This window comes from Lissotriton vulgaris, chromosome 9, assembly GCF_964263255.1.
Source record: "Lissotriton vulgaris chromosome 9, aLisVul1.2, whole genome shotgun sequence".
NCBI lineage: Eukaryota > Metazoa > Chordata > Amphibia > Caudata > Salamandridae > Lissotriton > Lissotriton vulgaris.
In genome coordinates this window covers 327,983,618-328,008,824 of record NC_141697.1, presented here as the reverse complement: position 1 = coordinate 328,008,824, position 25,207 = coordinate 327,983,618, and the positions used below count along the sequence as shown (strand labels likewise).

The 25,207-nt window shown below is 40.8% G+C and overlaps 1 protein-coding gene across 11 annotated transcripts in view; it reads left to right on the top strand.

The window, feature by feature from the left end:
* FOXN3 (forkhead box N3) overlaps nt 1-18,404 on the top strand; it is a 654,420-nt gene extending 636,016 nt beyond the window's left edge. For 10 of the 11 annotated variants that reach the window (XM_086937629.1, XM_086937636.1, XM_086937638.1 and 7 more), the window contains one exon: nt 16,875-18,075. In XM_086937629.1, the coding sequence (XP_086793755.1) occupies nt 16,875-17,418 (544 nt within the window). In that variant the 3' untranslated portion in view covers nt 17,419-18,075. Of the gene's footprint in view, nt 1-16,874 lie in introns of all 11 variants that reach the window. The other variant, XM_086937639.1, reaches the window with a different exon arrangement.
* The last annotated feature ends 6,803 nt before the right edge of the window (nt 18,405-25,207 follow it).

The following is a 25,207-nucleotide window of genomic DNA, read 5'->3' as shown; positions in this document are numbered from 1 at the left end:
CATTTCACAAAGGATTAACGTCCGTCCTTCCTAAAGGAGTGGTAGGATTTAGTCTGTGTGAACATGTTCTCAAGAGCTCTCAAGCAAAGCAGTCTCATATCTGAACGATATTCGTTCACTCTGGGTGAGTGCGGATGTTGCCTTGCCATTCCCTTTGACCATGAAATCCTGGAATCTAGACAGCTTTGTAACCGAACTGTTCCCTGCATAAAGCCAAATCATCCAACTGCAGGGTGTGCTTCAGGTGTTTCAGCCCCCTGCAGCCGCAGGGCATAGAGGTGTCTGAACAGTGGTCAATGAATGTGCAGAACTGCATCCAAGTCCGTGTATATCAATAGCTGTACTCATCAAATGGGTCTTATAAGAATGAAATACGTGCAAGAAAGACTGTAAAGATAGTAATTCCAGAAGTATACTGGCAAAATGTAACCTTTAAAGTAAAGCGACTTCAGTGACCAAAATGCGCCGTGAGACTCAAAGAAAAAAAAGAGGCTTACAAAAGCATTGCCTGATGGCCAGCAAACAGGTGTTGCACTTCAGTGTATGAGTGGAGGATCATACCTGAAAATTATTCGTCCTAAGACGTAAAAATGCATCCACCTGTTTCTTTTGAAATTGTTCGAAATAGTATCACGCAATAGTGAAGCATTTGTTTGGGGATGCGCAACTACTATTTACTTGTTTACTAAGGGATCTGTAGAACTCTTCGTATAACCATTCGGTATCTTCAGAGCGCTGAGGGTGGAAAAGAAACGTCTAAGGAAGCTGGAGGTGAATGCTCAAGTGCAAACGGATCAGTCGGTAGCCGTAACCCATGTTTGTCTTTTCTGACTGCTACATGCAAGGGATTTGTGCTGATTTGTTGCTGAAAGTATACCTGGATTGTAGATTCCTTAGGCCCAAGTAGCATAAGTATGTGTATATGTATGAAGATTAGAATATCTTGGGCTATTAAATCTCTTGAGCCAAACTTTTTTTTTAAAGGTTTTTCCTAGCTTTATTAGTCCAGAGCTAAGCATTTTCATCTATCACCTATACAATGGTTGCAGTAGAACTTTGGCTGAGAAGCTGCTTCACGGATGTTGTATTTCCCCTCAAACGAAAGCAAAATGTCTGTGCAGGCTCTCCCAAACCAGGAACCCTGGAGAAGAAACTTAGGTCCGTATGTATCAGCATTTACCCCACAGAATGAGTAACGCCATTTGATAAATCAAGCCATAGTTTTCTACAGGTCACCACGAAACTCGAAATGTCCCATTCAGTGGTACTGAACTGACATGAGTATAATTTGTACATTACAACCCGCTGCCTCTTTTAAAAATATCTTTATTTAGCTGCAGGTTTACGTTTTTAGAAAAATTAACATGAAAGGCCATACATGCCTTAGAACTCTTAAGAGTATGTGTGTATACACATATTATACTCTCATACATACAGAGGCACAGCTTGTAATATACTCATTTTGTTATCATTGCAGAATGGGAGTGGGGCCATGATGCAAAATGGGGGGGTCCTTGCATGATGCCCCTTCCATCCATCAACAAAGGCAATAAATGACATATTGTTCTCAGCAAATCTGCTTATTTGGTTTATCCCATGCTGCTTTTAAGTCATAAGTTGTAAGCAAATGTATTTCAGCGGATCCAGTGCATAATCTAATTTTGTGAACCGTAGTGTAAGGGTGAAGAGCAAGAAGTAGGATGTACGCAACTGCCTTGCATTGTGGTTAGAAGATGGGTGTTGACCTTTGCAGTTTTGTAATGAATGTCTAAATCTGTGTATAATTGTACATTTTTCTTATCGATAACATTATTAATTGGCCCCATTTATTTTTACTGGCGTAGCATAAATGTATAAATATAGATAGGTGCAGATGCAAGGGTACTAACAAATGCTGATTAAACATTTACTACTACGGAGTAATGGTTACATTTAATTTTATTACCACAATGCAGGCAAGCTGTATCTCCTGCAGCATCACTTTGTTTCCTGATTCTGGTTGAAGACGTTTAATTTGAATACCCACAACACCTAACACAGGAATAAAATGTATATGCAGATGCACAGAGAACAATATTTCTGATAGAGACTTCTAGTCGAAAATTCCTCACCTTTTGAATATTTCCAGGCATCAGACTGGATATGCAAACTTTTCAGCAGTACCTCTGTGTACCAGAAGTTGGTGCCGTGCGGTTCCTCACTGATGCCGTTCTGCCCCAGAAGTAGCATGCCTAGACTCCACCAGAGCTTCTTTTGTCCCTCAGAGACTATTACCTCATTGTTTTTCAACAAAATGTAAAAACCTTTTCTTCAGTGTGCAAGGTAGGTCACCCCTCAAGAAAGCATGTTTTTAAACCCCGTAGGGACTGTTGCAAGCGGTTGTCTTTGATGTCTAGTGTCGAACTGAGACTTCAAGACGTATGGAGAATGCGAGTCGATGAATCCTAAGGAATCGGAGAGAGCAGGGTGAAATTCTACATCACCAAGCACAAAACGTCATGTCAAGGCCGTTCCAAGTCCCACTCTAGTGTTAAAAGCCCGTACCGGTTCTAGGAGCTACTTGTGAGGCTGTTCTTCATCACGCTAAAAGTCTTTGGATAAGTCCTCCACTCCTGCAGCCATACCTGAAAAAAACCCTTATTGGATCCTTGCTGGAACAAAGCCACCTGATGAGATGCAGAATTCACTGATTCTGTCTGGGTTGGCAAGAGATTACATCAGACAGGTGGGACCTGCAAATCATCAGAAAAGCTTGTGCTCTGCATTTCATTACTTCCTTGCCTCCCCTTCCTCCTTTCATCCAACATCTGACTGAGAACCATCTCTCTGTTTTGCAGCAGGATGTGCAAGCACTTTTGGCCAAGTGGACTATCAAGAGGTTGCCAGAAGTAGGGCATGGTTGTTATTCCCAATGCTTTCTGGGTCCCAAGAAGGACAGAGGCCGTCAACTGATTCTAAGCCAGTGCCCTTTCTACATCCTCCTCCAGAAGGAGAAATTCAAGATGCTCAGCCTGGCCCAGGCCCTGACTGTCCTCTGTTTGGTAGTGTTGGACCTGCAGGATGCATATTTCCATATGTCCTTCCTGCACACCCATTGGCATTACCTGTGGTTCATGGTGGGCGAGCAGCATTTCCAGTTTGCTGTGCTCCCCTTTTGTCTCACTAGTGCCCCTCTGTTGTTCACACAATTGATGGCAGTGGTGGTAGCACACCTTCGGAAGTCATGAGTTTCAGTCTTTCCCTACCGCGACAATTGACAGTTGAAGATGAAACCACCAAGGCAGTCGTTAACCACCTCCAGACTACAGCGAACTTTGTGTCATCTTCAGGGTTTTCTATAAATGTGCCGAAGTCAAATCAGACTCTCTCCAGATGCTCCCGTTCATCGTAGCCATTCTGACAACGGTTCGGATTCATTCCTTTCCTCTAGGAAAGAGTCTAGGACATTTGGGCTATGATCTCAATCTTTCAGCCTTGGTCTGGGATTTCAGTGAGGTTGACTCTGAGGCTGCTGGGATTGATGGCCTTCTGCATCCTGCTGATCGAGCATGCAAGGTGGTTTATGCGGGCTCTGGAGTAGGCTCTGATGTCCCAGTCGGCCCAATAAAAAATTAATGTGTCTCTCTGTAACGCAACTGCTGCTCATGGAAAGCTCTATGATATCTTCAGGTCGAGTTTGCACTATATAAAACGGAAAAGAAAAAAAACATCAAGGGAACCTTTCTGACCTGGTCCAGATTTTGGAGGAGACTGCAAAAGGTCTGCAGTGGTGGTTGCTGATCTGTGATTCGGTCAGTGGCAGACACTCTTGCTTCCACAACCAGAGTTGGCAATGATGAATCGTGTCGCTTCTGGGCTGGAACAGTCACATTGGATAGGTGGAGATCAGAGGCCTCTACTCTCCAACGAGTTCCAACTCCATATCAACCTTTTGGAGCTGTGGGCCATCCTCTTGGTGGTGAAAGCCTTCCTACCATCCATCAAAGTTAGGCCGGTACAGGTGCTCAAGGACAACACCACCACCATTTGTTACGGCAACAAACGCGTGGGCTGGGGGTCATGGACCCTGTGTCAGGAGACCTTGTGCCTCTGGACATGGCTTAACCGCCAAGGAATCCTCTTGGTGAACCACCTGGTGGACTCCCTGAATGCCAGAGTGGACAAACTCAGCCATCAGTGCCTCGCAGATCACAAATGGCAGTAACCCCCAGAAGTGGAGTAAGGTCTCTTCTGCGAATGGGAGAGGCTTGGTTCGATCTGTTCACCAACTCCGAGAACGCATAATGTCAGCACTTTTGCACGTTTAAGTTTCCAAGGCGTCTCTCTCTCTCTCTCTCTTTCTCAGAGACACATTCTGCCTAGAATGGAACTCAGGACTCCTGTATGCCCTGCCACCGATAACGCTCCTGCCACGAGTTCTGTGAGTTCTGAAGAGTTGCGCAACTCTTCTTCAATCACACTGCTCTTCGGGTAGGATCTACGGTCACAGCAGTCTGGTTCTCCAACCTGGCCTTTGCACTCTCGACTTTCATACCTGGAGATTGAGCGGTGGCAGCGGAATCCTTTTAACCTTCCCCTGTAGGTTGTTGATGTTATTCTGCAGCCAGACATTCACCAACAAAGACTGTATATGCATGTTGTGTTGGATAAGTTCTTAGTTTGGTGCTGCTCCAGTCAAGTTGACTCACTTCAGACCAAACTGTCTGATGTGCTGATCTTTGTTGTTTCTCTTTCCCAACAAGGCTTTGCTTTTGGCACTGCCAAAGGTTCTCTTTCAGCCCTTTCGGCTATTCTTTGGTTAGTCAATCAGCCCTCCTTTTTTCAAACACCAGTTGTGATGCGGTTTTTGAAAGGGTACAGCATCTGTTTTTCCCTTCACCATTTCTGATGCCCCAGTGGCATCTGAATCTTGTCTCGACATTTCTAATGTAGGCTCCATTTGAGGTTGCGGCTTCTCACTCTGAAAACTGTTTTTTTTTGTGATCACTACGCAATAAGCGATTGTCAAGCATGTGTCCATCCTCCGTACACCACCTTTTTTGTTTTTTAAGTTTTATAGCTTGAACTGGACCAGAAGGTATTTGAGCCCTTTACATGAGTGCAAATCACATTACACAAGGACACATTTGTTTTTTGTAGGCACAGGGATATTGACTGATTTGCACCTGGCTCTCCAGCTCCTAGGTTAGTAGCTCTGGCTGTTCTGCTTAACGCAGCCTCGAAAATTGTGACGCCGTTCAACGTTCAAGAAAGGCAAGACTGTGCAAAAGCATACCATCTTGTGCTGGACCATTCTCTGCATTAAGATCTGCTACACATTGGCAAAGCTGCAGCCTCCAGAAGGACTTTGCACCCATTCCACTATGGCCAAAGTGACTACCATGGCACGCGGCGTCCCTGTCCTAGACATCTGCCAGGCAGCTATTTGAGTGTCCCTCCATACTTCACACAGCACTATTATCTGGAAAGCATGCAAGGAACTGCATCAGTGTGAAACTGCGCACCGCCACCTTCTGGCATGCAGAGATACTGCTGAAAAGTGTCCCACTCAAATCTGACACCTGAGGAATATTCAAAAGGTATGGAATCTGCAGCTAGATAGTGTCTACCAGAAAGAGCTTTTCTGGAGGTAAGTAACTTGTTCGTTACTTACTACCATTGTTGAGGGAAATGGCATCATGACCTGTTTGAGGCTCTGCCTCTTTTGAGTCGGACCCTCCACAATGATAATAAATAGCAAATTAACTTTGAATTTGAAATACATTTTCTAGCCATTTCAAGTTTTGGAAATGTTCGAATACCATACCTTAATGTAGTCAAAAGTGCTGCTCTGTTCCCATCCTATTTTAGGGGGTTTCCTGTACAGCTACGCCTCTACTAAGCCCTTAGTGGTGTTTATCAAACCACTCTGTCTTAAACGTCCACAGATAGCTCGCGGAATCAAGTCTTTGAATGGTATGCAAATGAGGGATAATTATCAGCTTTTCAAATGTAAATTTAGCCAAACATGAAAAATCGGTGCAGTTAGAGATGCATCACGTGCTTCATTTTAATGAATGATTTCAGGGAGACGATGATAAATTCACCTTACAACCAGTTTAGTGCGGCTGATTTTGTCGATTAAGCGTTTAGCATCCTCTAATGACAACCCCTGCAGTGGCAAAGCACCGAAAAAGTAAATGCAGCTGGCGCTCGCCGTCACCAGCGATATTGCATTTAGACATTAATAATTGAAGGAGCTTGTCTTTTCCTGCTGTGCTCTGCGTCTAATTTATGGATCATAAAAAAACAACTCTTGAAAACGAGGAATTACATTGTTTTATTAACCGGCAAGTCAGTAACTGCTTTCTTTCAATGCACAAAATGAACTTGAAACAATAAAGAGCTCGCGATGAATGGGATTCATTTTTCACCACATATGTTCAGGGACACCTTCAAGCCTTATCGTGGTTGCGATGAAGTTGAGAGCTTTGACAACTCGGTGTACCATCATCTGTGGAAAAGATCATGGACTCAGTTCAATTTTCATGGATGGTAAATTGAAAGTCTACCATAGTTGGTGGGATTTTATTTGTCCCTGACATACGATTGGCGTTGGCTGATATTACCCAGCTCTCTTAGTTCTTTATGTGTACGTCAACTGTAAGCTCTTGAGCAACTGGTTGTTGAACTCCTGCAGAAGATGTTTACAGTTGGCTGAAATTAGTTGTCTTTAGATTTGGATATTATTGTAAGATTTTCCTTGAAATCTCTCGAAGGCAGAAGTGGCTACTATTTGTTCCGAATCTGCATAAGTACTTTTTTTGTTGTGTCTTTTTCTGGGCTGAAGTTATTCGATTTAAAAAGAAATGCTTGGATATTTGCGTGTTCTAGACTCTCATGGCGAGTTTTTCTTCTCTATGGTAATGTGTAAAAGCTGTCCGAGATGGTCGACGTCGTTGTTTCTTACCTTGCTGGAGATGGTGCTGGGTCTTCAGAAGCACGTGCTCAATGTTCCATTTTTAGAGCCATCCCTAGAGAGCGGGCGTTTTCCTGGAAAGCAATCCCCTCGCTATCGCTGAGAGCTCGGTAGCTGCCGAGCGAACACTGCTGGCTGCGGCATTTTTTCATTCTTCTATGCTTTTAGCCATTGTCCTCCTGGTAGAAATAAGGCTAGCCTGAGGGAATGTGCCATCTGCGAGCTTTACATAATAAAGCATTATCCCGTGAGTTAAAATAAGGAAAGCATAGTTATAGGTATAATGCTGGTTCTGGGTTTAAAATCCTGCAAGCGTGAAACCATTGTCTTTAGGCGTAGCGGATGAATTCATTTTTTAGGCCTCGCTTACACACCCCTTTAGACATTTGTTGTAGAAAGACCGATTCTGTATAATACTAATATTTACAGTGCGCTTTGCGTCAGTCTATTTGTTATCATTAGTTGGTTGACTCCTCAGTATTATTTGCTTGCTTCTTATTCTATGACTTGCCTTTCTCATCTTGTGGTTTGCCCCTCCCATGCATGCGCAGATATCCACAATGCTAGGGCCACCTTGAAGCCATGACACATATATGCGTCATGCATGCATCTACGTACTACTGATCTTATTTTTTTTTTCTTTTTTGTCGCTGCTTGTCAGCAATATCCATTTTTTCTTTTTGAATGATACTGAATAACATTGGCAAAGGTAAAAGGCGGGATATGCTGGCTTTGTTTTAGGGATTTTGTGCAAAATTAACTGTTTTAGTGTATTTTTTGAAAACGTAGGGTTTTGATACACAAGGAATGCAAGTTTAAGTGCACTAGTGATTGAAATGGCCCGCCGCAGTATGAGCTTCTCAAACTTCCCATCATGTGTTTTAAATTCCTTCAGGAGATGAGGATAATTCACTTCTTGGTCGGACAAAACAAACTGCCAGACAAGAGTGCTTATCTCTTTAAGCTTGGGTTTTAGGAAACCATATGGGATGCAATGAAACCAAGAAGACATTGTTGTTGATTGGAGGAACATGTTGAGTTACATGTCCAAAATAGTGTTGAAACGTGATAGAGTGAAAAAGAAATATTGTACAGTCGAGGAAAAAATTAACATTTCATCAGAAAGTAAGAAGTTTTGTCCTCAAATTGCAAACAGCATTTTGCGACCAGTACTTCGTGTACCTGGCTCCAAGCTCTTCCCATCACCATATTTCTATCAGTGACTCAGCATGGAGTTATCACTGTAAACACACGGGCACACCTTACTTGACACTGTTTGTAGTGAGCTAAGCTCTTTCCACCATCATCTCTATAGAGCTAACCCTGGATCCTAGTTTAAAAAAATTGTGGTGGAAGGTTATCGACAAAGCAGGTGGATCCTTAAAAAATAATAATCTAGAATGGTGTTGACTATTTTCTAGGCCAGGTGTGTAGAGCTAACCCACTTCCTCTTGTGCAAAGCCTAAACACTGAAAATAAAATCAAAGAAAAAAAAATCACACAAACACGTGAGTACTTAAACTTGAAGACTTGAAGTGTTTGAATTGTTTCAGTCATTTCGGTTCAGCAATTAATTTCATTCTGACAGACAAGGGGTTCTTAACAGTCCTAGTCAAATAGGTAAAGATCAGCTATTTCGTGTTAACAGCGCTTGTTTCAGATCAACCTATCTAAAGCCTTTTGCATTACATCTCCCAGGAGGCATCACAAGGAATTGTCAGGCTAGACTTTCATTTAACACAGCTGATTCAAGGTTTCCAAAATTCACTGTCTGTCAAGCAATTAAGGTTTCAACTGTTGATTTCCACCTCTGAGATTTATGCAAACCCCTTTTAAGAGTTGTTGCCGAAGTTGTCTTTTTTATGATTGGCAGATGGAATCTGAATATAAAGTAAAGAAAAATGTATAGTTTTTAATAAAAACGATTTATAGCTTAGTGCAGTGGTTCTTAACCTGTGGTCCGGGGACCCCGGGGGTCTGTGAATGCTAAGAAAATTAAATAATTCTAACATTAATAAAGTGTACATACACCTAGTACCCAAAAAAATGTAAATGAACTTTTTGAAACGTTCTGTATATGTGAAGGAATTGGAAAATTGGGGGCTAATAATTAAGTTAGTTTCCTCAGACAGATTCCTGGACGTGGTGCGAGTGTATCAATCAGAATATAGTATAGATGATGAATGCCCTCAATTGAATTTATAAAATCTCCAAGGTTCCCCATTACATTAAAAAAAAATATATTTGTTTGTATTTCATTATGTGTGTATTTGTTTGATGAATGCTTGTTTCTGTATTTTTTGTGCATTTTAAGGGTCAAATAATCAAAAATGCTTAGGCCAGGAACCACAGCTTCCAGTAATGACTCATTGGGGGTCGCAGAATTCCAGTAATGACTAATTAGGGATCTCCTGATTCCAATAATGATTCGCTGGTTTTCCTAAGGTTTCAGTAACAATTAAGTGGTGGTTCACAGAAGTCAAAAGGTTAAGAACTACTGGCTTTTATTACTAAAAGCAAGTACAAACTACAAACGATTTGGTGTCCTGGCTTTCATGAATTTACTTTTGCAAATCATGAAACCCCTCCTACAAAAGTAACAGTTAAAAGACGCGCTCAGACGGACATTTTTGTGTGAATACCTCCCTGCTTCAGTATTTCACGTTATTTTAAAATTTCCTCTCCTTGGCCTTTTGGTAGGAAAGAGTACCTCACGTACATATTTGGCTTAGACAGTACTTATGCCTCTCATAAATTAACATTATGCTGGCAAATCAAATGACATACTGACATTTTGCAGGCCTCATGTAAAAGCACATGTTGAAAGCCACTGGCAAGTGGATAATCTGAAGGCCTCAGACCTATGCCCAGTATGCCAAATTATGAAGAGAATGCAGCCTTCTAATACGCACATCTTTTATTTTATTTATTTATTTATAACGTTTTATATATACGCGAACTTGATCCCGAAGGATATCAGAGCGATTTACAATTTGAGGCAATTAAATAACTTCCCACCCTATTCCCCTATAAACCCACATCCCACTATGGAGCTAAAAATGCAAAATTGGAGCAAAAAAATTGAATAACTAGAGTTAATTTATGGAAGTGATGTGCAGACCCGTGGTTGAAATTCTTCCTCAAATCTTAAAATATCCAGTGAGGTTTGTGGCATATGCCCTATGCACACCCAAGGCCTCTATTTATGTGCTAATATCAGAGGTCCAAGTATTTTGCATATATCTGAAGCCCATCTACTGTGCATGTCAGAGGCATGAATATAGTATTGACTAAAAGCTTTGGTTGTATGCATAGTTTGCAAGCCTCAGATATCTATGCATTATACAAAATCTGCGTCCTCAAGCTAGTATAATCTGCCTCTGTTACCCATGTGCATACTGTTCATATATCCGATAAATTAATGCATATGCCAAAGGAAGTATACTACTGATACGAGAGGCTTCCATCCTAAATATTTATCTCCGATGCTTTTTCTTTCCTCGCTTACCCATTTCATCTTTATTCAATTTTTTTCTCTCACTTCCATAGTTAATCATGTTTTCTCTCCATGCACTCTTCCTGACTTCTCATACCCTTTACACTTAAATCTGCCCTCCTCATTTTCACCTCCAGATTCCCTTCCTCCACTTTCATTTTATCTTTTTCTTTGTCTCTGCCGTCCCATCTCCTTTCACTTTTTTCTCTCCTCATCTTTGTTCTTCCATTTCTGACCCTTCCCCCCCTTTTCTCTCTCTCTCATTTATGTCTGCATGTCTTCTCTGTCACCTCATTCCCTTCCCCCATCTTCTCACCTTCACTTCTCTCACTATCGCCTTCCTCCCTTCTTGCTGGTACGCTTTCTTTTCTACCCCATCTTCTCCTCTTGACTGTCGCCCGTCTCGTTAATTTTTTCGTCTCCTCATGTTTTTCGGTTCTTCTCATATTCCTCCTAACCAGCCGAGGATTTTCTACAGTCAGACTGAAGTTAACCTAGCTCTCCGCGACACTGACCATTCCCGACAGCCTAGGAATAGACAGCAGAGCTAAGGCCCAGTGGAGCACTTGCAAGAGGTAATCCGAGCGAAGGGCCAGATAAATAAACTGCAATCAAGGCAGAGAGAACTCGGGCCACTCTGACTTCTGGGTTCCGGTGCTACCGCATTGACGGCACCACTGACATTACCAGTGACAACTGAGTTTCAGCAATCCTGGTTCTGGTGATCATATGGATTTCCTTTTTTTTTTTTTTTTTGTCCTCATATATGCCACCAGTTAATGACTGCTCTAAGATAGGCGCTCTTCAAGCCACTGTCACAAACTATCCTTTCCAGCCCTCGTGTTTGTGGATAGCTGTAGAAGATTGCCCAGAGGAAAGGTCGTTACCCGTCCTACTTCCTTTCGGATTGGTTCTTGCAACTAAGGAAGGACAGGACCACTTACCTCTGGCATAATCATTGGACTATTATTACTTTTCGATCCAGGCATTCAATGCTGACCACAACCTAACAGCTTTATCACCCCCACATAGAATATCAAATTTACTCACAGCCACGATATATTTAAGACAGTCTGCGAATTTCGGGGGGGATGCAGACTTCCATGCTTTGCAGATCTCTCTTCTAGCAATGGTCATAACATAAAAAATAAACTGTGACAAGTTACTGTTAAACACATAATTAGGCAATAAACCAAAGAAAACCAATCTGGGTGAACACTGAATTGGAACCGACAAAACCTCTTCTAAGAATTTACACAATTGTTCCCAAAAATTAGCTATTTTTGGACATTCAAAGAACATGTGAATATCATTTGCGCTCCTTAGATTGCACCTAGGACAAAAATATTGCACCCCAGAGATTCTAGAGAGTTTCGCTGGGGTCCAATACACTCTGTGCAATGTATATAAATGATTCCTTCTTAAATTAGAAGGTTTAATTATCTTTTGGGATAAAGAAAAGGAATCAATCCATAATTTCTCTACTTCCTCCGCTATCTGGACTGAAGAGGGGTCCCATATATTCGTAATTTCTGTTTCCAAATTGTCTTTATTGTTCAGTAATATGTTATACCATTGTGCCGTTTCTCTTTTTATTTCTCTAGAATTACTATATAACTCTAAGAATGATTCCTCATCATTTGAGACCCAATTTTGGCTTCCCCACCAGGCCGATAGTTGATAAAACTTGAACCTCGTTAATGTCCCTCCGGTTACACCCTCAAGAAATTCCCACTTTAAAACTTTCGATTCATCACATAAGTCCCCCCATTTCAGGAGACCTGCTCTTTTTAAGGGGAGAGCCAGTTGATCCAATAAACACTCTGGGGTGCCTGGTGAGTCCCAAATTGGGGAGTATTGATGGTAATATTGAATACACAGCAGCCTACACGTCTGCGACCAATAGTATAAAGCAGCCTTTAAAACTTTCAGCCTAACTTTTTTGAAAATTTTTTTGTCACCAAATTTAAACAGAAAGTAATCAGTACCAAAAGGGAGATCCTGTAGCATAGCCTGGAATAGTAAACTATTTGAAGTAAAATCCAATCTATTAGCTAGTATCCTAAAGTTCTTAAGCTGGAAAGCATAACAGTAAAATAATAAATCAGGGAGAGCTAAACCACCTAATTTTAGTCCTCTCCTTAGCTTCTTCCAAGCTATCCTTGGAGATTTGGTTGCCCAAATAAACGACCCTATTCTACCTTGTAAATTAAGAATATCTTTTCTACTGAAAACTAAGGGAATAGAATTAAACAAAAACGTAACCTTAGGTAGAATGATCATTTTAACAAGATTCACTCTGCCGTAGATATTTAACGGTAAAGTGTTCCACCTGGAGAGAAGTTTTTTAATCTCCTTTATCACAGTTTCCCAACTAACCTTCGGAGTATCATCTATATTCTGGGTTAAATAAATACCTAGATATCTCATCTTGCATTTGGCTTCTGGAATAGGGAGTGGGTTATTCCAACACATTACCTCGGTTTTCTCCTTATTAATAGTGTAACCTGAAACCAAGCCGAAGCTCTCCGCGAGCCAAAATAACCTGGGAATTGCTTCGAGGGGGTTTGAGGTATACAACAAGAGATCATCTGCGTATAGCGCTGTCCTAATTGATAAGTCCCCAATTTTAAATGAAGAAATAATAGAATCCTGCCTTAAAGAACAAACAAAAGGCTCGATGTAGACATCAAACAACAACGGAGACAAGGGACATCCTTGCCTTGTTCCTCTACCAACACTAAACCATTCTGACAGTCCTCCGTTGACCAGAATCTTAGCCCTGGGACTTCTGTATAGAGCCACCACACTTTTAATGTAGATTTCAGGAAAACCAAATTTCTTCATCGTTGACCATAGATATTTCCAGTTTACTTGGTCAAACGCTTTCGCAGCGTCTATTGCGACTATGGCCAAAGGTTTTTTGTTTTGAACTGCATAGTCAATAGCTCCGATTGCCTGAAATGTGAGTTCATTCAGTTGTCTGCCCGGGATAAATCCGCGTTGATCCGGATGTATAATGGATTTGATCACCTTAGCGAGCCTATTTGCTAAGATACCTGAATAAACTTTTAAGTCTGAGTTCAGTAACGATATAGGTCGGTATGATTCTATCCTTTGTGGATCTTTGTTTGGCTTCATAATTAATGAGATGGTTGCGTCCAGCCAAGAAGATGGAATTTGCTGACCTTGGATGAAAATTTCATTGAAAAGTTTAAGCATTGGAACAATGAATTCATCCAAATTATCCTTATAAATTTCTGTTGGGAGCCCATCTGGACCCGCAGCTTTCTTTCTTGCCATTCTCTCGACTTGAGATCTAATTTCCCCCTCGGTGATTTCTTTTCCTAAGAAGGCTACTTCTTCATTACTTAAACGAGTTAGATTTCTCAGAATGTCTAAATTATCTATTTCTTCCGATGAAGTATTCACTCTTTCACGATAAAGATCTTCATAGAAAGATCTGGCTTCCTCTTTAATGTCTTCATCCTCAGATAAAACCGCATCACTTCCTCGTTGTATTAAAGTTTTAATGTTGTTTCTGGACCTGTCAGCTCTGGCTTTCCAGGCAAGTAGTGATCCGCATTTGTCCCCATATTCAAAATTACGCAATTTGCTTACCTCCCATTTATCTCTTAGTATCTTTTCAGAACATAGTCTGTGATTAGTTTGTAGGTCATTTAATTCTTTTTCTAGCCTCGATACTTCTGTTCGATCATTAGAGATGGCATGGAGAAGTTGCTGCTCTTTTATTTTAATTAGATTGAGATTGTTTACATCTTTTTCTTTAGTTAGCTTTCTATTTAGAGCCATTTGGGAGCCGTATATTCCTCTCAAGAAAGATTTAAGAGCATCCCATATAGTTCGATTTGGGGCTGAATCATTATTAAATAGGAAAAACTCTCTTATACTTTTCTTGGTGCTAGTATTGAAAATGGATTTCCGCACTAGGAATCCACTCAGGGTCTTTGTGATAGGGATTTTTTGCCCTTAGCTGCACGTCCATTAGACCTAGCGCATACCTTATCCACTTAACTCAATGACGCGCTGCTCCTAAGGTGCATGTATTTTACTATTGGATATCAGCTTGTCCTGCTCAGACTATAGTGCCCATTTACAATATGACCGTCTTTATTCTGCCTTGGCTGCAGCTTTGGGTTTCATATGGTAATGAGTGGCTTCCGAAGCACTGAGTCCCCATTTCCTTGTGTTGAGGATGACTGAACTCAGAGCCCAGTCACAGTGTAAACTACATGTTGTCATTTCATGACAGTGGGATTAAAATTAAATCTGCATGGCAGAACTTTAGATGTAGAGGCGAAAACACACTTATGGACTGTGCGTGGAAATGTAACAAGTGAAACACAGATGGTAGCATAAATATAATGACATTTAGACATAGGGTAGAGGTTGTAGCAAAGAGGAGACCTAGGCGTGTCAGAATATTAGGATAGAAACCAATAGTTGGAAGGATATGGTGAGGTACAGATTGGTAAGGTTGTATCTGTGGGTGTACAAACAAAGTGACAAAGTGTAGTGTAAACAAGGAAGTACATACCATGGAAGTAGCAGTCTCCAGCCATGAGAAGGTTTAATTAAACTTCTGCATCTTGAGCTTATGTCTTTAATCAGTAACGTAGGCTAAAATGCTTTGCCCCAGACCTTTTGTGATTTTATCGGATCTTTGTATACAAGACCTAACTTCAAACTTACAAGGGTTTGTTACTAGAATTTTATATCAGAGTTTACTTAGTCTCGAATACTGGAGAGAAGTTCAGATCACTGTCTGCTCAATTGCACGTGTCATTTATGTAGAGAATCAATTAAAACACTGGCCACACCTCGTACAAATGCTGGTTACTCCAGTATTGGAGCTTTCATAGATTCACATGCCTGAATCATTCCCCGTCGTCGAGATGGGAGTTGAAACTCCCATCTCGACGACGGGGAATGATTCAGGCATGTGAATCTATAAAAACTTCTAATACTGGAGATCTACATTTACAGGTAAGTAACTTGTTTTTTAATACACTGTTGACAAATTCATAACAGCATTACCCCCGTCAAATAGCGCAATAGAAAAGTAGACTTACATGAGCATCTTTACGATACAACAGCCTTTTAACCCCTTTGGTGCTCATGACGGAACGGTTCCGTCATGAGCGTCGGTTAGTCTGTGCTCATGACGGAACCGTTCCGTCATGAGTCAGTTGGCTCAATAGAACCTTCAGCACAGCGCGAGAATTCGCGCCGCGCTGAAGGGGTTAACTGGAATTGGCAAACACCAACTCCAAAGCAATAGAACCACTAGTCAGGTAACTAAGAACTGACTGCAAGGAAAGAGGGTGTTTAGAACTGAGGTAAATTCTTAACCGTGCACCTCCCATGTTGCTACCTCCCTCCCCAGTGAAGCTCTAAGGACTCGCCGCGGCCCGTGCAGGAGGTAAGCGCGTTGGGGCTGGGTAATTTCGATAGACGATGGCTGGGGGAAATTAAATAAATAATTAATTATCCCTCATCGCAATTACCTGCATGGGACACAGTTGCTAAGGGCTATAGCCACCCTGCAACATGTGTAGCTGGACCATGAGCAGGACACTACCTTTTAATTATTAAGTTTGAATGGTATTCTCTCAATCCCATGTGTGCATCCAGGAATGTCACAGTACACCCACATTCTGCTTTATCATCCAGGACAGTAGTTGTTAACCTGTGGTCTGGGGGGTCAACAATTGTTTTACAAAATTAGATACTATTAACACCATCGGTGCGGTGCAGATTTACCCTGTGTGCTGACCATCATTATTTCCCATTGTTTATGACGAGCTCAGCTCGTCATGAGTGTACGAGCGGTGTACCTTATGACGAGCTCAGCTCGTCATGAGCATCGAAGGGGTTAATACATCAAAATTAATGCAGTATATACAAATAAAGAAACGCAATTGTAAATGTGAAAACCTTTCCAAATGTGATTGGGAATTGAACTGAATATTACAATATTTGGGCGTTTTTGGTGTATACATGTATTTGTATTTGTGTGTATTGTTTTATGGTTTGAATCATAGAAATTGCTTAGGCTGTGGGTTCCCAGCTTCTAGTAATGATGGTGAGGGGATGGGGGGGCACCTAGTTTCCAGTAATGATTCAGCGGGGTTCCACAGCAGTCAAAATGTTATGAGCCGTTGATCTAGGACTTTTGGGGACTGTGGTGTCCTCTACTACTTCCTTCCATGCATATGGCCCAGATTATCCTGGGAGTGCCCTTTCTCCGTGTTCCTGCAGGTATCCCAGTGATGCACTTCATGTTTGAACGAGACCTGTCTTGTAATGCAAACTATACAATGTACTCTACTTGACCATACACTTTTTCAAATGCTTTCTAAATAGAGACTGATGTTCATTTTTGTAATATTTTAACAGGAATGGGATAGGAAACTGCCGGCTGAGGACAGAAAGCGAACCTTCGTGTGACTCCCCAGTCGTCAGCAGTGACCCCAAGGAGGATCACAACTACAGCAGTGCCAAATCTTCCAACAACCGGAGCACCTCCCCTGCCAGTGACTCCATCTCCACCTCCTCTGCCGATGACCACTATGAGTTTGTCACCAAGGGTAGCCAGGATGGGAGTGAGGGCAGTATCCAGAGCCCCGAAAGCCACAGTGAGGCTGAGGAGGAGGACAGGAAGCATGCCAAGAAAGAGCCCAAGGATCCACTGGCCGACAGTGGCTATGCCTCACACAAGAAAAAGCAACATTTACTGAAGGCGAAAAAGCCGCCAAGCGACACACTGCCGCTCAAAAAGAGACGCACAGAGAAACCGCCTGAGAGTGATGACGAAGAGATGAAAGAAGCTGCTGGATCCCTCCTGCATTTAGCGGGAATCCGATCATGTTTGAACAACATCACGAATCGGACGGCAAAAGGTCAGAAAGAGCAGAAAGAAAAAGAAACCACAAAAAATTAGAACAAATCAGTGATTTGATATAACTTGAAAATTTTGCTTCAGCACGTCAGGTGAATTCTAATGATTTGTGGCAATATCAGCAATTTTATTTTATCGCTTTCCTTTCTGTTTGAAACCCTTGAGTTTATTATTTTTTAAAGGAGATTGAAGCCATATAACTCATACAGACACTCAGCTAATTTACAAAAGCTTTTCATTAACTGAAGACAACAAGTAACTCGTAAAAACGCAGCAAAACCCAACATTGCTTTCTCCAGCTTTTCAAAAGCAACACATAAAGTCAAATCGACAACAGAGAAATTGGGAATGCAATTTGGCCTGGAATATTGTACAATCAGTGAAGTCATTCAAGCTTATCTCTTTTAAAAGATTTTTTTCCTTTTTTCCCGTTTACAAACCACTCGTTCCCACAACTTCTGGATCAAGGTATTGCCAGAATTAAGTGTTGGGCTGGATCGGCAAGACGAGTAATTTGATTGGCTCCTCCCACCTCGAAATGCCAAACACCCGGAAGCGAATGCAAGCAGGATGTGTTTCAGTCTTTTACAAAGTCACTAAAACAGATGCGCTAGTTTCCACCTCCTTCATGTCCAACGTGGAACCCGAGTGAAGACTGATCACGTTCTGGTCAAGTAGAGCGAGAGGGGCATCCATTTGAACTATGTAAGTGCAGGTTTGAGTGGAAAAAAGACGAAATGTGGGGAGAATATTTTAAACATTGAATTTTATCATTTTTAAATTAAGCCATAAGCCTGAGGATTGGCACTGCGTGCAAAAAAAGTCTCTTTATATATGTATGTGAATATATATAATATATATTTATATATGTATGTGTGTATAGTTGTATACATATATACATATATGATATAGGCCTGTATATATATCTATATATATTTATATATGTAAAGCAAGCTAAAGTATGTCTTCAAAACTGCCTGAGTGAAAAGCAATCAATTCTCAAATCACAGTTCATTTAAAAAAAGAAAGCAACGATTCTAATATTTTTATTTTGATAAAATATTTGCCCTTACAGAAATGACATGCTACAAAATCTGCCATTAGTATTATGCTGAATTCAAAAGCATATCTATGGACATATTTTTTTTTATTTTTACAAAGCTCAAAAACTGCCCTTCAAAATGGAGTTTGCAGTTTCATGTCGGTCAGGGTTCATCCGTGCAAAATTGTCAACAAGGTTTCCAGTCAACAAGCGTAGAGACAGTGATCCACGTGCATGGATTTCATTAGTAAATATTCACTCAACTGCAAAAAAATCTGATTTTTTTATTCAAAGATAACAAAGTTCTTGTAAGGTAAATAATGTATTTAGCATGAAGCATGAATTATTTTCATATAAATCTAGAAAATAGAGAAAAAGGCAATGCCTCTCCTTTTAGGACCTCATGGTCTGGACTTCTTCTTTTGGAAGCAGGTGTTTAAGGTTTAACCTTCTTCAGGGACAAACACTGACTGTTGGGGAACTTACTCTCTGCAATATAATTAAAAAAGTACTTCATGCTCTGGTAGGGCTTGGATGGTTCAATTATACTGCCTTGTCTGCACATTCAGCCCCCTACTGTACTTTTGTTTATAACAAAAAATAAGTTTGTCCTTTCTCCTCCTTGTCTGTTCATGTTTAACATAATGCAATAATAAGTGGGCGATTTTAGTAGTGAGTGTGTATGGCAGAATCAAGTGTACAAAGATGTTATTTGGTGGGCATAGGAGTCATGTTGTCGAGAAAAATGCTTGGATCATAAATGTTTACTTGTATCCCTTTTGACTAAGAAATGGAAAGATTTGTATTGTTATGAAAAGCTTTCATGTTGTGGTTCCTGGGGACATGAGTGCTCAGGAAGATGTATAACACTGCTCACATAACTGCCACAAAATGTCACTGCCCAATTAAATGTTTGCAAATAATGCATTGTCACCAGTTGTAAAGATCAACGCTCAATAACTTTAAGCCAAATATCTACATATGTGAATGTGTGTTGGTGTTCTACATACTTAATATGCGTGTATTTTGGGCCCGTAATGTCATCAAAGTTTTGTTACGACATGGGAATCCATAAAGTAAAACGCTTAGTGGTTATAAATATCAACAGAACCCATCATTCTTACTACATGATCATGCCATGTTGTACCAGATTTCATATTACACAAATACAAATCTTAATTAAGGCTGTTCTTTGCGAGGAAAGTCATAATTTACAGTTTTGTCATGGCCATGGAAAACAAGCTTTTGCTCTATCTTTCAACGGATATGATTCCGATATACACATTTAATTGGTAATCCTGTATTGTTCAGTAATGCCATGAAAGGGTTCTAGTCGCGTTATAAACCCTGAGCAATTTGTAAATGTCGCCAGAAACTAAGATGACATTAAAGGAGCATAACACTTGGTTACTTGATAAATATTGTTTATTAGACATGACGTGATTTTCTCTGTATTCTTTTTCTTAAATGTTGGTTTACAATGGTTAAAACGAATTCTTCACTGGTGGTAACGTCATCCTTTGAATTACAGGTATTAGAAGTTTTCAAACTATCGATACACATAAAACAGCATCATACCACATGCTTGTGAGCTAAAATAGTAGATGATGATAGGATGGGAGCTTCTGCTGAAAGTCCACACCATCCTTCTGAGTAGCAGGTTCTTTGCTTTTTGCCAAGTTGAAGACAGTGCTGAAAACATACAGTATTTCTTTCATGATGTCCTCCAGCATTTGGATAATCCCCTGGTTTGGTTGTGAAACGGTATATGTAGCATGAAATTAACAATAACATAAAACCATGAAAACGTCAGTGTTTTAGAACAGCATATGGATTCAGTATAATTCTTTCCTTCGTGTGCCATCAATTACAAGTGACAAAATGTCAACGTAGTGCACGTTTTGGTCCTGGAGTTGATGCATAGTAGCTGCCTTACTGTAAAGAACAATTGGTGGTAGCGTTTCATAACTGATTTGTGGAGAACCAGTGAATAATTGAGAATTTGCGGAACTCCAGCCTTTGGACAGTCGCATCTACAGTAGTAGATGTAGGAATGGATTATCACCTACTATTCCTAGACTGTGAATTATGTGTTATTCGTTACCCACACCCAGGACGCACCATCTCTAATGTTTCACTCTGTTAGTTCTGTAAAACAAGTGCCACCGCTTATTGAGAGCTGTGGAATACCTCATTTACGGGCCAGACTTAGAGTTTGACAGACAAGCATTCCATCACGAACGTGACGGATATTCCGTCCACCTTCTTACATGTGCATTATATCCTAATTCACTTGTAATAAAGCGTACTGGATTTCATACACGTTTGTGATGGAGTTCCCCACAACCCAAACTTTAAATCCGGTCCTTCGATTTTAAAAAGCTGAAACGATGGCCTAATTGTTCAGAAATCTGATTCAGGTACCATTTAGTTCTCAGGATAGTTTTTATTTTGATGCAAAGGGAACTCATTCATTCACGTGGACCACAGCTTTTCCAAATTCCCATTGTCATGACAGTTTTTACTCCACTGAAGATGTTCCAGCAAATTAACCTATTCTTAATAACTGATTAAGCAATTTTATTTTGAGAGTTGTGATGACTATTACAACAAGACAGCCACAGTGCTTCCTTGGACTTGTTTCACACACTGTATATTTTTATTGCAGTCGTGTGAGTAAAGTGGTTCCTAAGTTTTCCCTATTTCTGTGTGATGTACAGAAGTAGCAACCATACATTTCTTCCATCCCTTTTTATCAAAATGTGTGCATAGGGGGTTCAACATAAGCATCAATAAATTGATAAGGAACAAAGTACTTCGGATGTTCTTGTTTCTCTTTTTGATCTTGATGCCCACCTCAATAATTTGCCTTTATTAGTCAGTAAGGAGCAAGATTGCTCCAATCGCACCCTACACTCTTTTCAAGGAATAAAAATCATGTTGACATATTTGGGTGTCTTTTTTCATTGACAAAACCACATCCTGATAAAGGGTGAGCGTGAAGATCCCCCACTGGCATCACCACTCTTCATCATTTGCCTTTTTATGTGATTGGCTGGATGATTTCTTCTCCAGCGTTTACCTTACATAAAAACAGACCTGGTCCTTGGCATTCCCTGTGAGATTTGAAATGTCTTTGGAAAATTTGATGATGGATTTTCCATCCATAAGTTATGAAACTGCATAGGGAAGGTCGATCAGATCATTAACTTATTACTGTGACGTACATTGAAAAATACTACAGACACCCCCTTCTGACAGTGGTTCGGAAGAGGTTCACGAGAGAGCGTGTGACCAGACGAGTACCTGCACTTATGTTTCCAGCCAAGAAGAATCATTACTTTGACAGCTCATTCTGACATCCGCAGACTCCCATCTTCCCTGGAGTAATGGCCATGTACGGAGAGAGATGCCATTCAGTAATTCTAGGAGACAAAATATTTCACCTTGTTTCCAGTTCGGAGATGCATCTGGATTATTCTTTTTAATGCCAGAATCACTACTGCTCAAGCCCTCCCAAATTAGATCATGGCTGTGTTGGTCAGGATTCACTCTTTAATGATTTGAAACATTAACCTGTTCTGCGCTGATGACGGAACCGCTCCGTCATCAGCCTCGGTAGCGCTGTGCTGATGACGGAGCGGCTCCGTCATGGCCCGCTCGCCTCGCCTGCGCGGCGCGGATTCCGCGCCTGCGCTGGCGATTCTATTGAGCGGGCGGGGCCATGACGGAACCGCTCCGTCATAAGCACAGCGCTACTGAGGCTGATGACGGAGTCATTACGTCACCAGCAGGAGAGCGCCGCGCGGCCCCCCCCTACCCCCTAGCGCTGCGGCGGAATTGCCTCCGCAGCGAAGGGGTTAAAGAAACTGGCACTTCTTGCCATATTGCTCTTTCTCTGACTTAGTCTGGTCACCAAGACAGCTGTTTAAGGATGCCACACTTTACTGCTTGCTCCAAGTAGTAAATCTAAAAAGTAGCAAGGACTTCCCCTGGATAACCATGGGTCTGTGTAACCCAAAAAGAGACATATATCTTAAAATCGTAATGGTGCTTTGAGATATGTCACCATACCTGTATGTTCACTATCCTGTAGGTCCCCTTAAGGGGAGTTTTATAGTTGAGAAGAATAACTCTCTCATCGCCTTAATCGTTCAAACGTTAATATAGTTTGGTTTTCCAAGTAGTGAGAACTGAGATTAAGCTTTAATTTTGTTTTTCTAACTTGTAAACTCAGCGGCTGAAAAGCTACTTCCAGGATATGCCTGCTCCAAGGCCCCTCTGCTCACTCGTAAGCAATGACCATATGTTGCCGTTCCAGCACTTCTCAACACTGTTCTATGTGCACAGAAATATTATGGTGACATAATGTACAAAGACTAAGCATTAGGCGAAAAATCACCAACTTTCTCCTTTATAGTCAGTTGAAAGCAAAAGTATACATAAGACAGCATAATTCATGTTTTTTAAGAATGAATAGATCATATCTTTTTGTTTTACTGTCGACTTGGCGTGCACTTCCATTGTTACAAACTTTGCGACTTGAAGGGTTGAGGGCCATTTTTAAGCAAGCACAGATTCTTTCAGGTTTGGACCGAAGCACTTTGGAATCCAACAAACCAGATTTCCTAGACCTCAAACACAGCAACTATTTGTTGTCATTTATTTAGAGGTGCCCAAGAGATGTTCTTGTGCAACCAGCATTTACTTGATAAAGCACATCATGGAGATGCATTGAACATCTTTGAACTTTATAACATTTTGTTGCAGAACGGATATGTCTTAGTAATGAGGTCACAGTGATTCGCTGTTAGCCAAAAATGTTCTGAATCTCTTCATTAGCTCTGGCTAATGATAAAGCAATCAAAAAGGCCAAGATGATTTAACATCAAAGCCTGGCGCTCATCTTTGAGAAGCAGTCCCTTAGATTGCACTTTAGTTCTAACACATGCAAGCAATATATAATTAACAATGCACAAAATAACAATATACATGTTGGTCTAGAGAATATGTCATCTTTGTGTCAGTAAGGCTTCCAGTATCTCCGTTTATGGACTCAACCAGATGAATTGTCCATGTTATGTGAAGGTATGTTGTATTACAACAGCTCTGTTCCAATCATGCCACAGGTTGTGTCCCTGAAGCATTACTCTTGCTCAAGGAGGTACCAGTGATCATAATTCCAGAGGGGGCATCTGTAATTTAGTCTACACAGTAACTGAATGCAAAGGCAATAATCAATTTCTGTTCCTTCGATCTTCGTAATGATCTGCTAAACACTGTTTAGTTAAGTTTCTTAATCATCTGCTTTTTGTGATTTCTCTAACGTGAAATATATATATATATATATATATATATCAATTAAATTATCATAGAAATGTTCGTTATTTTGTTTCATTTGGCACAATGTCTGAATTTTACACAGGATAGAGGTGCCCCCTGCCTGTGCATTTTCACTTTTTCCTAGCCGTCCTATAATGTTCTTCTTTAAATCTACTGTTGTTGTTTTTTTCTTTAAAGCTCTGTCATTTACACTTGTGCTTGATTTTTCTATTTATGTTCCACTCATCTTGGTCTATCAGTCCAGGTTCCTCCCTTGGCCTGTTTGCGCACACCTTCTCATTGCACCCTTTTCTCTCAAAGTCTGGTGCAAATCTCTTTGTGTGCCCACTTTACGCCTTTATTCAGGGGATGTCATGAGGCAGCTCAGAACCCTGGGCAATACCCCCCATGTTAAACCAAAACTCATACTTTTGCTGACTGTGCTGTGAATTGAGCCATGATGCTTCTGGGCTTTACCTGTTCTGCACGTAAAGGACGCTGTATGAGCAACGTCTGCGCTACTTAAATGCATGTTCGATGAACCATTGCTTAAAGTGTGATGGCAACCAGGACACCTTCCTCTTTTGTCTATCCGCACCCTCATTGCCCTAGCTTTAGGCACCTGTAGCATCTGAGGCCCTCCATTACATTGCTCTATTGCAGGCGTGTGCGCCCAGTTTCTGTTAGGTCAGTCTCTATAATAGCCAGATTTACTTTCTTGCTGAGAGGTGTCATGGGTATGTCGCCATTCTTGATGCTTCAGATAATGTGTGTCTCATAAGTGTTTCAGTGGAAAACCATTTCAGCCTGTGTGCTATTAGCAGCTCTACTTTGTATCACTGGTGAGCGTTCTTCACATAATAGTTATTACAAGTGTGCTTCACTGCCATTAAGTAATATTTTAAACGCTGTTAATGCACATAATTTAGCACTGTGATCCGAGTTAGGTAATATTTTGTTATCTGTGTTTATATTTTTGTTGTGTCGCACATGCACACTTCTCCCATATGTAACAATACAGCCCACTTTCTTCAGTCTGGCAACCTTTTCATTTGACATCATGTCAGTTTCCCCAGGCATAAATGAATCCTTTTTCTTTATAACAGTGTAAAATCAAAGTAAAGCGAATTCATGTTTGTGTTTAATTAGGTTCTTGAGGTTTTACACATTGCTTTAATTTTTGTATTTTAAAATAAGCGTTTGAACCCATTTATTTTTGTTGAATTAGGGTGTTGGTGAGTATTAGGTGTGTGTTATATTTCTGGGTAGGCCTTGGTGATAACTGAATTGATTAGGCACTTTAAAATGGGGTCATTTGTCAGTATACTGCATAACGGCATACTTTCAATTTGTCCATGTTCCAGCTAACAGATGGAAAGCTTCACTGGCCAATTGCACCAGAAAAAAAAATAACGATACTTCCCTGTTGAAATAGCAAGCTGCTGTCTCACTTTAAACACACATTTG